The sequence below is a fragment of the Pithys albifrons genome, chromosome 4 (assembly GCF_047495875.1).
Source record: "Pithys albifrons albifrons isolate INPA30051 chromosome 4, PitAlb_v1, whole genome shotgun sequence".
NCBI lineage: Eukaryota > Metazoa > Chordata > Aves > Passeriformes > Thamnophilidae > Pithys > Pithys albifrons.
In genome coordinates, this window is record NC_092461.1 from 69,890,478 (window position 1) to 69,905,432 (window position 14,955).

The 14,955-nt window shown below is 37.0% G+C and overlaps 1 protein-coding gene across 5 annotated transcripts in view; it reads left to right on the plus strand.

The window, feature by feature from the left end:
- Nucleotides 1–14,955, plus strand: part of ST18 (ST18 C2H2C-type zinc finger transcription factor) — a 100,381-nt gene that overhangs the window by 61,211 nt on the left and 24,215 nt on the right. For all 5 annotated transcript variants that reach the window (XM_071554549.1, XM_071554546.1, XM_071554550.1 and 2 more), the window contains 3 exons: nucleotides 518–723; nucleotides 3,915–4,126; nucleotides 12,553–12,795. In XM_071554549.1, the coding sequence (XP_071410650.1) occupies nucleotides 518–723; nucleotides 3,915–4,126; nucleotides 12,553–12,795 (661 nt within the window). The remainder of the gene's footprint in view (nucleotides 1–517; nucleotides 724–3,914; nucleotides 4,127–12,552; nucleotides 12,796–14,955) is intronic.

The window sequence follows — 14,955 nt, forward strand, 5'->3', positions numbered from 1 at the left end:
TGAAAAGTCCTTAGGAAATTACTAAAGACAAGTAGTTACTGAACATTAACTAAATGGAATAACACACCATAAATCATTCATTCTTCCCAAATAGCACAAGCAATTATTTCAGATCATCTTATATTTATACCATACTCATTCACAGTGAAGTGGGAACAATAGTAATTCAAAAAACCTGAAAGTCCTTTAGCTAGAAAAAATCCAAATATTTTTTATAAAGGAAGCACCATGCTACAGTGGTAATCTAGTAACAAGTCAGTAGCTGTCTTGTAAATATACCAAAGCATTACTGAAGAATACTAGATTTTTTTATGTCTTCATCTTTGAATCATGATGTAGTCAAAGCACTCTTTGACTACCAGGTCAGCCACCATATTTATGTTGTTTATTTCTTGTATGACAATAGCACACTTTTTGAAATGAGATGCAGCTATATCCTATATCATGTATTTTTCATCAAAAAGTTATTTAAAGATATTCTTGTCTTTTTCCTTCATTCTTTACCTTGTTCCTGCAGGACGAATTTAGCAAAGCAGCCTGAGGTATCTCAGTATAGTTATAGATCTACGCACCCTGTCACCTCCTCCAGAAACACCCTGGTGAAGGAACAGGAAAAGTTTGGGAAAGTACCATTTGATTATGCCAGTTTTGATGCACAAGTCTTTGGCAAACGCACAAATGCACCTGTGGCACTAGGACGAAAACCACCTCAGTTTTCTGAATGTAAGCTTGAAATTGAATTGCCTCTTGGAAAAGGGTCAAAATGTCAATGATTTTTTTATCCTTTTTGCTTGTTCTACTTTCAAACTTCTAGAATTCTAAAAAGCTCTGTAGGAAGCATCTTTAATCATTTGTGATCAGAATGTTAAATAGAATCACTAGTTTGTTCAATGTAGAATGCTAGAAAACCAAATGTCACTACTACAAGGTTTACTTTTGTAATGTTTCTTTTAAAAGCAATTGTCAGTGGAAAAGAGGAGTAAAAATGAATGCTTTACATTTTATCTGTTACTTTCTTCCTTGGCTAAATTGTGGTATCTTTATGTGATAGGATGCTGTCATGAGAAGTCCCATGTAATGTGTCTGCACAAGACATAATGAATTGTAGTACAAAGAAATCCAAGTTAAGTTTCAAAGGCACTTCAAGTACCTTTTAGATGCATCCATACAGGTATTACTCCTTCTAGATGAGCATGTGCCTCAGCTGCATTGCTTCTAGGCCTGGAATGAATTTGTTTTGGTATCTCATATTTCTGTACAACATCATATTTTTAGTGCAGACATATCCAATGCATCAAATTGTTATCAAGATTCCTCTGCTTGCATCACTTGCAGATTTGCTGTACACTCTACAAATGAGATACCACAGTGTGGACACTGATTACTTATTGCAGATGCTTTTTACAATCTGCATCAGAAACTTCAGCAAGATTCTGCCATTGTATTGCCCATTATAAAATATTCTTTAGTTCAAGGAAACAAATAATTATGTTGCCATGAGGGAAACAGAAAAGAAAGGTTTCATAGCACCATAATTGGGTTCAGAAAAAAGTAGATCCAGAGCAATGTGGAAAAAAAAGACTGTTTAGCTGGATTTTGTTTAGTTGATGCCAAAAAATATAGTAAAGGAAAATATAAAAGGAAAACAAATTTTAAGTCATTTATCCTAACAAAGGAAAGCATTCATAGTAAGGTGAACAGAAAAGCAAAAAAATTTATAAATTCATAAACACATATATAATTATATCTCTAATACTGTAAAACACTTCATATATTTTATATATTGATAAAATTAGCGTATGTTTATATTTATCTGCATATGTGTCTGAGTACACACAAACACACATACATGTTTGTAGGTATCTGTGTTTTGTGTGTGTGTGTGTATATATATGTGTGTATGTATATGTGTGTATATATATATATATATATATATGTACATGCACACTCTATTTAAAATTGCAAATGAAAAGTAGATATTTATCTGGCCTGGAAAATAGGCTTGTTCAAAGGAAAGCAAATATGTGCATTGCCAGCTTCTTGGGTGGCAGATTTTCCAATTTTCTTTGTAAAATTGAATATTCCCTATTAGCTGTCTCTTTGCACAGATGTATGTCTATTTCACAGGTTCATTTCAAGGAAAAAATGATTGAAATGTTTTTTATACAAATGCAAATACATACATATGCAATTTATGCATGAAGTATATCAGGGCTGAAGTTTACAGCCTGTTGTTCTTGCAAAGTTTGCAATGTGCAGCTATTATTTTAATGGAAAGGTGAAAGTAAAAGAGCTGGTGAGTGCTTTAACTATGCAGATATAAAAAAGTTGGCAATAAGAAGTTGATGATGTAGCGATTGGTTCAGAGTCTTGTGTAAATACATCACCAGCCAAAAGCCCATCATTAGCCCTCTGTGGCTTCTGCACTTATAAACTTGTTTTGTTAACAAAACATGCACCCTTTATAACCTGGTGGTTTTTTTGGTTGGTTGGTTGGTTGGGTTTTTTTATCTTTTAGGGTGGGTAATGGAAAATGCACTTTTCTGCTCTTTAAATACAATGAGAATTTTGTTGTAGTAACTGCTAAAATATGTAGATTCTATTGCTTGCGCTACAGTAGATAAATCCTTTATAATTTTCACCGGAGACAGGGAGAAACTGAATCATGAGGCTTTCATGTATTGCTCTACAGAGATGCCTCCAATATTTAGAAAAACGGAATATGGCTTTCAGCTAGAGTCAAAACACATAAACAAGCATTTCTGTTAGAGCATCTTAGGTTTGAGAAAAGATGAGTCCTTCAATGCCTTGTGTAGTTCTTAGCATTAAAATGCACTCAGCCAAAGCTCTACATCCAAAGGGATCCAGAGCCTTGGGGCTCAGATCTTCAGGGAGCAAGCAGATGGCCATACGCAGAAATATTCTTGGTGGATCTGGGTGTAGGCTGAGAAATTGGATTTTACTTAGTTTATCTTTGTAGGACACTGTGAGAGCTACAGACAAAAGAAGTGATTATTGTGTCCTTAGAGCTGAAATCATGGTGCTGTGTTTTCCATGCAACAGTTTATGACCTCTCAAGCTCCAAAATGCAAAACAGAGAGCAGAGTTCTCTTTACCTGCTTTAGAGTAAGTGCTACTGATGGAGAAGAAAACAAAGAACCACACATATCTCTTTTGCCTCTGAAAATGCTTTTCTGTTCACCTGTTGGTAGTTCATTCTCAGCTGACCTCTTTGTGCCTGATAAGTCTGTGTATTATTCCAAATATAGCCATCAAAAGACTGTAAACCCAGATCATTTGAATGTTCAGTGCCATTATTTTTGATTTATTAAAAGATAGACTTACATTTCTAAACATTTCCAAAAAGTTAGTACTGAATATTTCTTACAGGTGTTTTCATCTGATAGCCTGGTCTTGTTCTCCTTACTCACATAAGCAAAGCTATTTAAATAACTGACTTATTCATCTAATTAGGGTAAGCTGTGTTGTTTTAGCTAAGACTGGACAAGTCACTGTTGTTTTATTACACAATAGAGCTCCAAGAGGAAGCCTTCTTAAGAATACACTTACAATTATATTTACCCACTGGTGTGGTCAAATCAGGATGGCTAACGCATTAATGCTTGTTCAGTCTTTCCTTGGACATCTTACTTTTGATGCCTGAGTTAAGGATAAGTAAAATACGAGCAAAAATCTCAGACTGATTGTTAAAGATATGTATTTATTCAAGTAAAAATTAAATTATCATGTTTTTGAAGCCATTTTTCTGCAAACCTTTACTGACAATAGGAAATGGATTGTTTTAAATGTAATCTTCGAATATTTTTATGTATGAAATAGTAGTTTGAGAAACAAAACTATTTAATGGGAAAGATTTCATATATGCAATTGCTAATCAAATCTCTCTTCAACAGCAAAGCATTTTTCAAATCCAGTGAAATTTTCTAATCGACTGCCTAGTGCTAGCGCCCACACACAGAGCCCTTGCCATGCCAACTCTTATAGCTACGGTCAATGTAGTGAAGACACCCACATAGCAGCAGCTGCTGCTATCCTGAACCTTTCCACCCGCTGCAGGGAAGCAGCAGAGATCCTCTCCAACAAACCACAGAGTCTGTCTGCCAAGGTAGGGTAGTCCAAGAACCTGGAGGGTGTGCTAGCTACTGAACTGTGTGAATAAACTGTCTTTCATGTTAGTGACTGCATTAAATCCCCCCAAAAGAGGCTTCTGTTTGCATGCTCTTTTGAAGAGAGACAGAGAAAAAATCAGTAATGCAGTGACCAGTTCTGATAAAACTAAATAAATAGCAGGAATTGTGTTGTTAATTCTTTTCATAATTGAGCCCTAATTACAAAGGGGGAGTTTTCTGGGAAGAAAAAAGAAAAAGGTTATTTGAAATCCAGCAACAATCTGTGGCAGATAATGAGTTAGATCTGTTTTAAGATGGAATTTTTCTCCTCTGAAACCTGACACTAGTGATCATTTTGGAGACTGATTTGAAAAAAAAATCATATGATTAATCAAGGTGATATTTTGATAGCAATGGAACAGAACTACACCTATGGAGTCTGCTGTGTTTGGAGCTCCTAACAGTTTGGCAAGGCAGAGAGGGGGAATTAACAACTGACTTTGGTAAAATTCCCCTTTCTGCTGGCAGGAGTGGAGAATCAGGCCCACTGCGCTTGGAAATAGATAATTTGGGCAAGTCTGTCATAATGGAAAACTGCCTGATTTTGTAGATGTTTGTATGGCTTTTGTGTTTTGGTTTCTGCTCTGCATTTCCTCACAGATCTTTATAATTTACAAATGGTACTGTGTGAGCTATGAGCCTTATTTTCTGTGCCATTACATAGTATTATAATGCTGATAATAGGTAAGTTTTCTTCTGATCACAGTGGTGTGGAAGCACTTTTGTTTATTATTTGTATTAAAGTCCCACATGTTTCACTGCAAAGAAACTTCTGAAAGCTCTACATAGATGAGAGAGTGTCATTACAAGAACTTGAGGAGAAATCATTTGGGAGTGAAAAGAGGTATATTTTTCAAAATACAGCATAGGAGGTGTGCTTTTGCTGTGGGACTCTTGAGTTGTGATGTGTGCTCCAAAAGAGAGTTGACCTGTTTCTCTACAAGTCAGTGTCATTCTACCTTATCTATTTTAGCACCAGGCTCAGTCTAGCTAGAGGTTGCTTCCACAGCTGTTAATCTACAATTTGGTTGTGTTCATTCACCTTCTCTAAGAGATTAGCTGGTTTTTTTTGAGTGGAACAATTAATTTTACCATCAATATAACACCTTGTTAGGTATTCTGAGTCTTGTGCCTTTGCAGAGTGGTATTCCCTATTTTGCTGGTTTTGATTTCTACTTGTGAAGTTTTGGACCTTGTGAGATGCCACAGGGTAGACTCTTTAGAGTGTGTCCACATGCATTCCCTGTAGCTCAGGCATTATCTGCCCCAAAGTCTGCCCTCAGAACATTTCCCAATGACAGATCTATCCCTGATATCTGCTGTAAAACACTCCTTGCACCAGTCTTCAATAGAGACTTCTTATAGTAGGGAAATGGAAACTGATGCCAATGGTTGGATTAAATTGCTGCAGCAGCCTTTGGCTGACCTCAGCAATAGACCTTTGTTGCCAGAGATGAGCAGTAAAGGGACCAGGCATAACCCAAAGACTTTTTTCCTATGCACCTGCTTCACAGTTGCCAAATCATGGGGAAGGATTGAATGGAAGTAAACATAATAGTAAGGATATGGAGGGGCACTTGGGGCACATAGCTTACTCCTCTTTCACAGCCAGGAATTCAGCCTAAAAGAAAATCACCTGCATACCTTGCTATCTGCCTGCCTCCACTTTTGCCAGACTTTCTGGAGGGCATACTGCTACAAAACATCTGACAGAAGAATCAGAATTAGCTTCTGGCCAAAACACAGACAAGTAAGCCCCAAACAGATTTGGTGTCCAAAACCACACAAAACCTATTTTTATGTGTGTTTTGATATTTATTATTTTGATCATACAAGATGCAAACAAAAAATGTGGAATTAGATTACCAGACTCTCTTCAATGAAGACACTTTTTAATTTTAAAATTTGAACAATAAAATAAGGCTACTTTTAAAGAGACTACTAACTTTTTATCAATGTTTCTGAATTGTTTTGTGGCTGGTAGTGGCCACAAATGTAAATGTTTAATTGTTAGAATATCTTACAAATTTTTAGATTATAAAAAATAAAGTCTTGCGACTTTATTTGTGCTTGAACTCAAATAATGCAACATGTTACTACAGACTTCATTATTTTCTTCTACTTCACAGCACACACATTCACCAGGTTTGAAAATACCTTTATAGAGTGGCTGCCACAGTATCAGACATTTCAGCCCTGCCCCATGCCACATTCTTTTGTTCCTTTGTCTAAAAAAACCTGATTAGTATGGTCCATATTTTAGCAGATCAAAGCTCCTGAGTTGTAAAAGTGTTTGCTCTTCTTTGAGCATCAGGCAGCCTCCTAGCAATCCAAGCCATAATACTTTGCAGATGGGAGCCTGAGTGGTGGTACACCAAGGACATGTAAGACTGCAGAGGACTTCCTAGGCTTGCTGGAAATCCTTTGCAAATTGCACAATTGTCAGAGATGTAAAAATATTATGCTTCTATGTTCTAAATCTGGAACTTAAACTTCAAACATTTCAAGCAAGTGGCATTTTCTTCTATTTGCTCAAGGCATGCATATGTTGCCTTGCTTAAACAAGTGGGGAAAACACCAAAACACTTTAGGTCAAAGTGTTCCCAAAGTATTTTTTTCTTTCTGTCTCCTACATTTTATTTCTTGACCTCCAGAGTGTTGTCCCTCTCTTAGAAAGAGCTGGATGGTTTACCCTGAATGTTTACCACTGTCCTGTGTATATAGCTAACACTTAGATGAAAAAGTATGTTTTTTACAACACAGTTCCAAATTTCAATAATTTAATGGATTTTCAAATATGTATCTCTCTCTAATTCTCTACATATCACTTCAAAAGGGAGTCTAAGACTGCAAAGGAGAGAGCAAAGGCTAGTAAGGATAGAGAAGTCAGATTATATATTAACAGTACCATTGGTAAGCAAAACTTCCAAAGAGGCCTAATGTACAAGGTGATCTGCCAAATATCCCAACTTAAAAATATGCATTTAAAAATGAATCAATATAAAGAATATTTATTCTGAAATGAGCAGTAAAATGGATCCTAAGACTTCTTTATAAATTATCTGTCAGTTGAATACAAAATATTATGATCATCAGATACCTTGATGGTATCTTTTTAAAAAATAATTAATACCACATTAATGTCACACTGTCTGAGCCATTCAGCCTTCACCTGGGGCTGCAGCAAACTTCTCCCCTGAATATAATCCCAATCAGCAAATTCTGATGCAGTTAGTACCCCAAGCCAGTCTCCTGGTTGCATTTGCTTTGCAGTTTATGTAGCTTCATTCAGGTCCCATTGAAGTCAACAGAAGGGGTTCCCTAGAAAGCTTAGCCTGCAGCTTCTAGCACTGTGCAAGAATCTACATCATCATAACTTGCAGGGATCTCCCCTGTTTACAGCCCTCACCACACACGTCTCACAGAAGTAGCTGCAAGCAATGCAGCTTATCCGTATCCTCACCAATAGTGCTTGCCAAATATTTTGTTGACTGTTTTGGTGGTTTTCCCACCTGTTTAGACAAAATGGCATATGAACACTATGCCTTGAAATAAAACAAAAAAAAATTACACTTGCTAAAAATGTTTGAAATTCAAATTCTGTTTTTGAGCAAAATTATGTCATGTCTCCATCTTTGGATATTGATGATGGTGATAATTACATGAATTATTTTAAAAAATGTAGGTAGGACTCAGCACATTCGTCAGGCAGTACTTTACTCCAAATACCTTAAGGCCTCAATGCAAGATGAAAAATCATCCAAGGTACTATTCTGTTATACTGCTGTGCGTATTGCTCTCTGGGTACTTTCTTGGCAAGCTTTTTTTAATTTGTGAACTACTCTGGGCTGAAATTGTGACTCCATTTTTGTCTCAGATGTTGCTGGGCTGTTACAAGTTTTCTCATTTTGACCCAAATTAGTATTTTAATTTTCTGCATAAGGACTTAATTGCTTAAATTTAAGTGTAAAGAATTGAGGACCAAGTACACATGATTTTGTTGGCTGGGAATTGAAAAGATTGTACTCTTTTGGACAGACTTGCATTAAGAAGAGTATTCTTACATGTGGCAAGATATAAGTCTCAAAGTAACTCCTAATACTGGAACTTAAGAGCTTTATTGAGCTTTCTAAACCAGACTGAACTGCTATATGGAATGCAAAATCATTGATCATGTTGTTTCTTTGGACATACTTAGTATTAAATTGTATGGCTGATGCCAGCCAAAGAATACTTAAAACCCCTTATTATGTCATGATTCAATCTCCCTAATGTCACAGGGTTGAAATAAGATCCATTCAGACACAATAATTTACTCTTTCTGATCCAGCTATGAGATAAAGCTTAACTTGTAATCATCACTGGAGACACACTGGAGAGTATTAAATGTTGTGAGTGATCAGATGGACCAAAAGCGTATGGAAAAATTCATGAGAAGTTTACCATAAAAAACCACAAGCCTTTATTGTCCTAGCTGTTGTAGTACAAGACTTAATGAAGTACTGGAAAATATTCTGCAGTACTTATTTCATAAAGTAAAGGAGGCTGAGAAAAATTGACTTTAAAGTACAAAACACTTGGAGAGGATAGAGACCACTTTTTGTTTACATATTTGTATTATTTTTCATTTTTAATAGTAAAGTGCTATTTTTACCTTATTTTTTCACTGAATAGATTCTGGAATGAAGAAAATGTGCTCTGATCATTTTTCTTTTTTTTTTTTTATTCTGGAGTCCTTTTACCAGCTGCTTGTAAAACGTGTGGGAGTGATTACACTGTCAGTGATGTGGTAGTAGATAAGAAGTAAGCTAAATTTAATTAACATGTGTATCCTCTCACAGTCATTGATTTTGCTTCATTGCTTCAGTGGATATTTTCCTGCTTTACATGAGTGTAAGTGTAAATAAGAACAAAATTATGGTCCAAAGATTTACACAGCTGCAAATTAATATGAGTAAGGAAATAATAAGATACATATGCATCTTTATTTTGCTTACATTTTTAAGAAAGTCTCAGAACAGTTTACATTGTTTTGGTAGCTATATTTTAAATATGTCATGATAAATGGATTAATATAGGCCTGTTCACACATGCACTAGAGTCAACAGTAATCAGATCTTGCCTCCACTGAGAACAGCCTTTACAAGCCTGATCTAAGCATAGTAAGCACCATTTTCTGTCAGCGTGTCATAGCACTGCTCTAGCATTTTTTGCCATTTGCCATTTTTATCTTTGTAGTTCCATTTTAAAATTAATGCAAAAACAAATGTGGTAAAACAAGCAAAGGAGACATATTGAGAGGGGGGTGGAATGAGAGTAAGAATGCAAAGTAGAGCAGTAACTCCGACTTCTCCCTTTTTGCTCTGCCATTTGGAGTTTGCTATGAAGGCAGCAAAGCAATAGCTCTTTTATACCATTCTGAATAAAAATCCATGCTGTAAACGTGTGATCCATCCTGCAATGGGCAAAGGGGGATATTTTTCCCATGACTTTATTTTATTGTTGTGTGCATCTGTGAGCTCACTTAAAACCCATCTGCATGCTACTTCACAAACACACAACCCAGCTTTCCCTGAGCAGAATTAGGTACGTGTTGGACAACCCAACTTCTACATGAATTTCAGAAAAGTGTTGAGAAAGCTTTAAATATCCATGTCAGTAAATGTTCTGCTTATCAGCCAGAGCTCCTTGAGGAGGCTAATGGTATCTGTTTCTCAGGGACAATGATTTTCTGATATTATTCTATGACAAGTTACATTGAGGAGAGGACCTTAATTGGTTTTTGTCCCTTTTGTTTTTGCTGTTGTCTTCTGAGTAGTTGATATTTTGTCAGTGACAGAGAATCTGCACTATTTATGGGTTTTGCACTATAAAACTACCACAGCCCAGTCACATGGCTTCCTTTCCTAAGCCATCTGTCACAGAGGTCTGGAATTTTATGTGAATGTTGGTTGTGCAGACTTAACCCAAGTTTTTTTTATTATGAAAAATGTCAGCAACTACAATATTTAGCATTTCACTTTACATTGGTCATTAAACTTGATTACTGTAGCTCTGTTTCATTGCTATAGTTACATATCAACTATGAAGCCAAAAAACACTGGGGTGATCATGGCAGAGCTATATTGTCAGATCCTGGAGTGTGCGCTTGGCACTGATACGGTTAATATCTTGGATTTTTGTCACTAAGGTTTATTAATGCTGGTATAAAAATGTATTTGATATTATACAGATGGCATAAGATGTTGTGGTTACTAAGTTATTATCCAGGATAAGCTGCACTGTCAAATTCAGGGCTTAAAACTATCACAGGAGATTAAACTATTTACTAAAAAGGGGCAGGAAGATATAACCAAAGCGTCTTAGTATGAACATATTAGAAGTGTATTTACTTGCCATAAATATAACAAAACATCTCTCTCTTTAAGCTGTATGATTGAAAATGGGAACTTTGCTATGTAGGAGAAGCAAACATAAGAGGTGCCTGAGTTTCTGAACCGGGGGCAAGCAGATGGCTTGGTAGTGCTTCAATCTAGGTGGGCATCATCTGTGTTAGGCTCATGGACACAAAATGGAGTCAGGTTGTCTGAATGAGAAGAGCTCACTGGGCCCTAAATTGTCATCTTTTTACCAACATTTTCCTTCTGATTAAAAAGATATATTCAATCACATTTTACTTTTAAATGACTCATCACTGGTAGTGGTAGAAGACAAGGGTGCATGAAGGAAGCTTGTACTCTCAGTCCAGCTACAGTTACCATGTCACAATTTCAGCATAGGTGGAGAATTTCCTGGTTCACTACAACTGTTTCTAAGGTCCTCAAGCAAGGATAACTTTCACTGCCCTATTTTTAGCTACTAAATTGTTGATTAATCATCAAGCCCCAGCAATATATAATGGGAAGAAAGAGAAAAAGACTCCTTCTGTGAGTGTCTTTCTAAAGAAGGAGTCTAACTGGCCATACCTTTCTCCTTCTGTTTACAACATAACATCTGATTCATTTACTTTTATATTTGTCAAGGTAGGAAATCTTGGTTTATACGACTATCCTCTACAGTTTTACAACACTTAACATATCTACCTCCAAATTCCCAAATGTTATCCAACCTTTGTGATGATTCAAATAAAGAACAGTAGTGATGACAATAGCAGGAAGACAAAGAGCAGTGTTAATTTCAGCATTTTATGTGTAGATCTATGACATTGCTATTTATCTCTTTGAGTGCTTTCCACCTTATTCAGGGCAACCCACTGAATCGGACTGCAGAAGTCAACTTTCATCTCTTCCCCTTCCTGACTTCACTAATTGTTGGCAATAGCAAGGACTAGTCCTATATTCATCCCTATATACAAAGTATGTCAATATAGAGCTTAGCATATTGAGCATGAGAAGAAATTTTTGTTGCTTCCAATAATAAGTTGCACTTTCATTAACTTTTTATCATTCATTTCAAGAAAAGGAGTTTGTCCTCTTTTTCTGTGGTCAGACAAGATAAGGCAGAAGAGTGAGTTTCCTTCCGTTGTTTTTGTACAGAAGAGCAGCACTTGCCCCTCGTTGTGAGCAGGAGCTGCTCTGAGAGCTAATATGTGAGCTTCTCCCAGACTGGAAAGAAAAGTTGTGTCTCTCCATGGACTGCACACATTTATGCAATTAGAGGCTGTTCTTTGCTGTACCTTCCAGGTAGCAAAGGCTTTGTTAGCTAATGCATAAGGTCTCCATTAGGGAGAACTTCCTCAAGATCCTCCTGTACCTCCCAGTCTAGTGGTCTCAGTGCAGACCTGTGCCTTACTGGCCTACACAAATTGTGATTAAGGCAATATGTTATTTCAAGTGATGTACCAAACACTACTGAAAATTTCTCCTACTGTGCTACTTTTAGGCATATTTCTTTCCCCCTCCTTCTCCCCCCATGATGCAGATGCTGTAATGTTTCCAGGGTGTGGGGCGGAGGGAGGATATGTAATAGTAATGCTGTTGATGACCTAAACAATGCATTAATGCTTTTAACTGTGAATTGGGGTCATAGTTCTCTGTAAGAGTGAAAAGATCAAGAAGATTTAAAGCTAAACTTTTTTTAAATAAAACTAGATTTAGGGTGTATAGGTCATGGTTTAGGTCATCTTATTTAAATTCTACTTACTATGTTTAAGCTGAGATGCAAGATACCATTACTGAAGCTACCCTTAAGTCTGCCTAAGAGTTGAACATTAACTGACATAAATCGAAAAGCTGGGTTTAGATTCAGACAAATTTAAATAAAAGCATGTATTTATATTTATCCTTTAAAAGCACCACATGGCTATTTTACCGCCTTACCATGTCCATATCTAAACATGCCTCTATTTCCTGTTGCATGTCAGGGAGCTGAGATAGAAGTGGATGAAAATGGCACTCTGGATTTGAGCATGAAAAAGAATCGAAGCCAAGAGAAAGTTATGCCTATCACTTCTTCCAGCACAGCACTTCCCACTCCTTCCTCTTCTCCTTTCAAAGCAAGCAGCATCCTGGTAAATGCAGCTTTCTACCAGGCTCTTTGTGAGCAGGAAGGCTGGGATACACCAATCAACTACAGCAAGACCCATGACAGGAAAGAAGAAAAAGAGGTATTTTTTTCAGTTTCTGAGTGACTTTTTTCCCTGGATGAGAGACCATATGATAGTCTTTGGGACCATCTAGTACAGTTTAAAGGAAATCAGTTTCCACAGGTAAAGGCATGTGAACATTGAGATGGTTTTAATGGTCTCTTGGAGGTGGCATAAAAAACCATTATTCACTTTGAAAAATCTTACTCTTAGAGCCTACTTCTTAATGTCTATAAGTCTCTAAGATAAAAGAATCAAAGGTATCCCATCATAAGAGACTGCTTTTTAAATTTTGTTTCTAATGGCTCAGTCCTGTAGCACATACACCCAAATGGACTAAGGACCACTTGGTAAAACAAAACAAAACAAAACAAAACAGAAATAACGCCAACAAACAAAATCAAACCAAGGCAGTTCTTTCATGTTGAAACAAAAAGCAATTTTTTCCACACCAACTCTTTATAATTCTAGATAACTCACTAAGCATTTAAACATGTGCTTAGAACCTTTCCTGCAATATTCTTTCAGTGGAAAGCTTTTTATTTGACATTTAATATACTTCAAGAAATCTCTGCCAGTGAGTCTTAGATCTCCAACTTGCAACTTCTTTGACTAGTCTTCTAGAGTTCCACTTCCAACTTGATGACTGTCTTGGTTTTGATTTTGTTTCTGTTTTGCTCTTTCATGTGTGTTTACCCTGTGTTGACAACAAAGTAGCATAGTCTACAATGGTCTTTCTTTGGACACTAGGAAGAAGTTCTTCACAGAAAGACTGATTGGGCATTGGAATGGGCTCCCCGCAGAGGTGGTGGAGTCACTGTCCCTGGAGGTGTTTAAGACTGGATGTGGCATTCAGTGCCATTGTCTAGTTGACAAGGTGGTGTTCAGTCACAGGCTGGACTTGATAATCTCAGAGGTCTTTTCCAACCTACTTGATTCTGTGATGCTCTGATATTCCTCTATTTTGCTGTCAAGTTTAGTTTTATTCATTTCTCTTGAGCTTGACTGTCAGCATATGGACTGCTTGCATTTTTCTTAAATCAGGAAGGGACGATCAGATCTTGAAAAAGCTAATTAGATAAAATCTTGGTAATTAACATAGAAAAGTCTAAGCTATAGCTTTCTGAAATAGACTAAAAGATGTCCCCCCGCCAGGAGGTTTTATACAGATCAAATACTTTTTCTCTGTTTGGTTTTATATATAAAATCATAGCATTTGAACATTATATTTATTACCTTTTGTTAAACTATCAAGAAGACATGGCGTAAATATATTTAGGCCTTACGTTAGGGGATTCACACTTCGATTCCAAACCAAACCAACCTGCAATTAATCAGTTGTATGAAAAAAAAATCAGTCAACACTGGGTAATCTGTTACAATGTGACTGCTGAAAAAGTTGCATTTCTTGGAGCCTGGGTTGTCTTGAAGAGCTTTTGCAATCTCTTTGGCGCTAATTATGTTTTTTACCTCACCAATGAAAGCACAATCTCTGTGTCAGGGTTTTGGAGTGGCTTTGACATGAGGGAGGAGGCTGAAGGCTCAGGTTCTTCCCCATTCATGCTGCATAACAGCAGGTATATCCGCCTTTGAGAGAACTGCCTTGCTGCAGGAGATCAAGAGGTGTCACAGCTTGGCAGGGGGCCTGTGGTGCCACTCCTCCTCCCTGCTATCACCACAGCTCACTGGAAGAGCCTAGGCAGGAGCACTTCCACATCCTCCCATCCATACTTGACTTTTGAAAGGCTGTGACCTGGCTGTGTTTCCCTTCCCCTTACCAGCACAGGGAACTAGAGAGAACTAAACTACACAATGGGACATAATGGCCTGATGCACGCAGGCACTGGTGCCCTCTGCACTTGGTGATTTGACACTGTGTGATTTGTCCCTAACTGAGGATCTGGCCACAGATCTCTGCTGTGAGCTTTTGCTATCTCATGGAGCCTTGATATGTCCAGTGATGTCAGAGCCAGAGGCTTTTTTTTCAAAATCAAAGACTGGCAGTTATCTTCATGCAAAGAAAAATGACTGATTATTTCTAATTCATTGTTATCTGGTTCATATGCACAACAGTTGTTTAATTTTGGTGGTAATTTCCAGAAAATATTGTCTCTCTCTTTCTCAGCAAAATAGCCTGTCCAGATGCCCCCTTAAAAAAATTTCTGAATTTGGAAAAAGCTC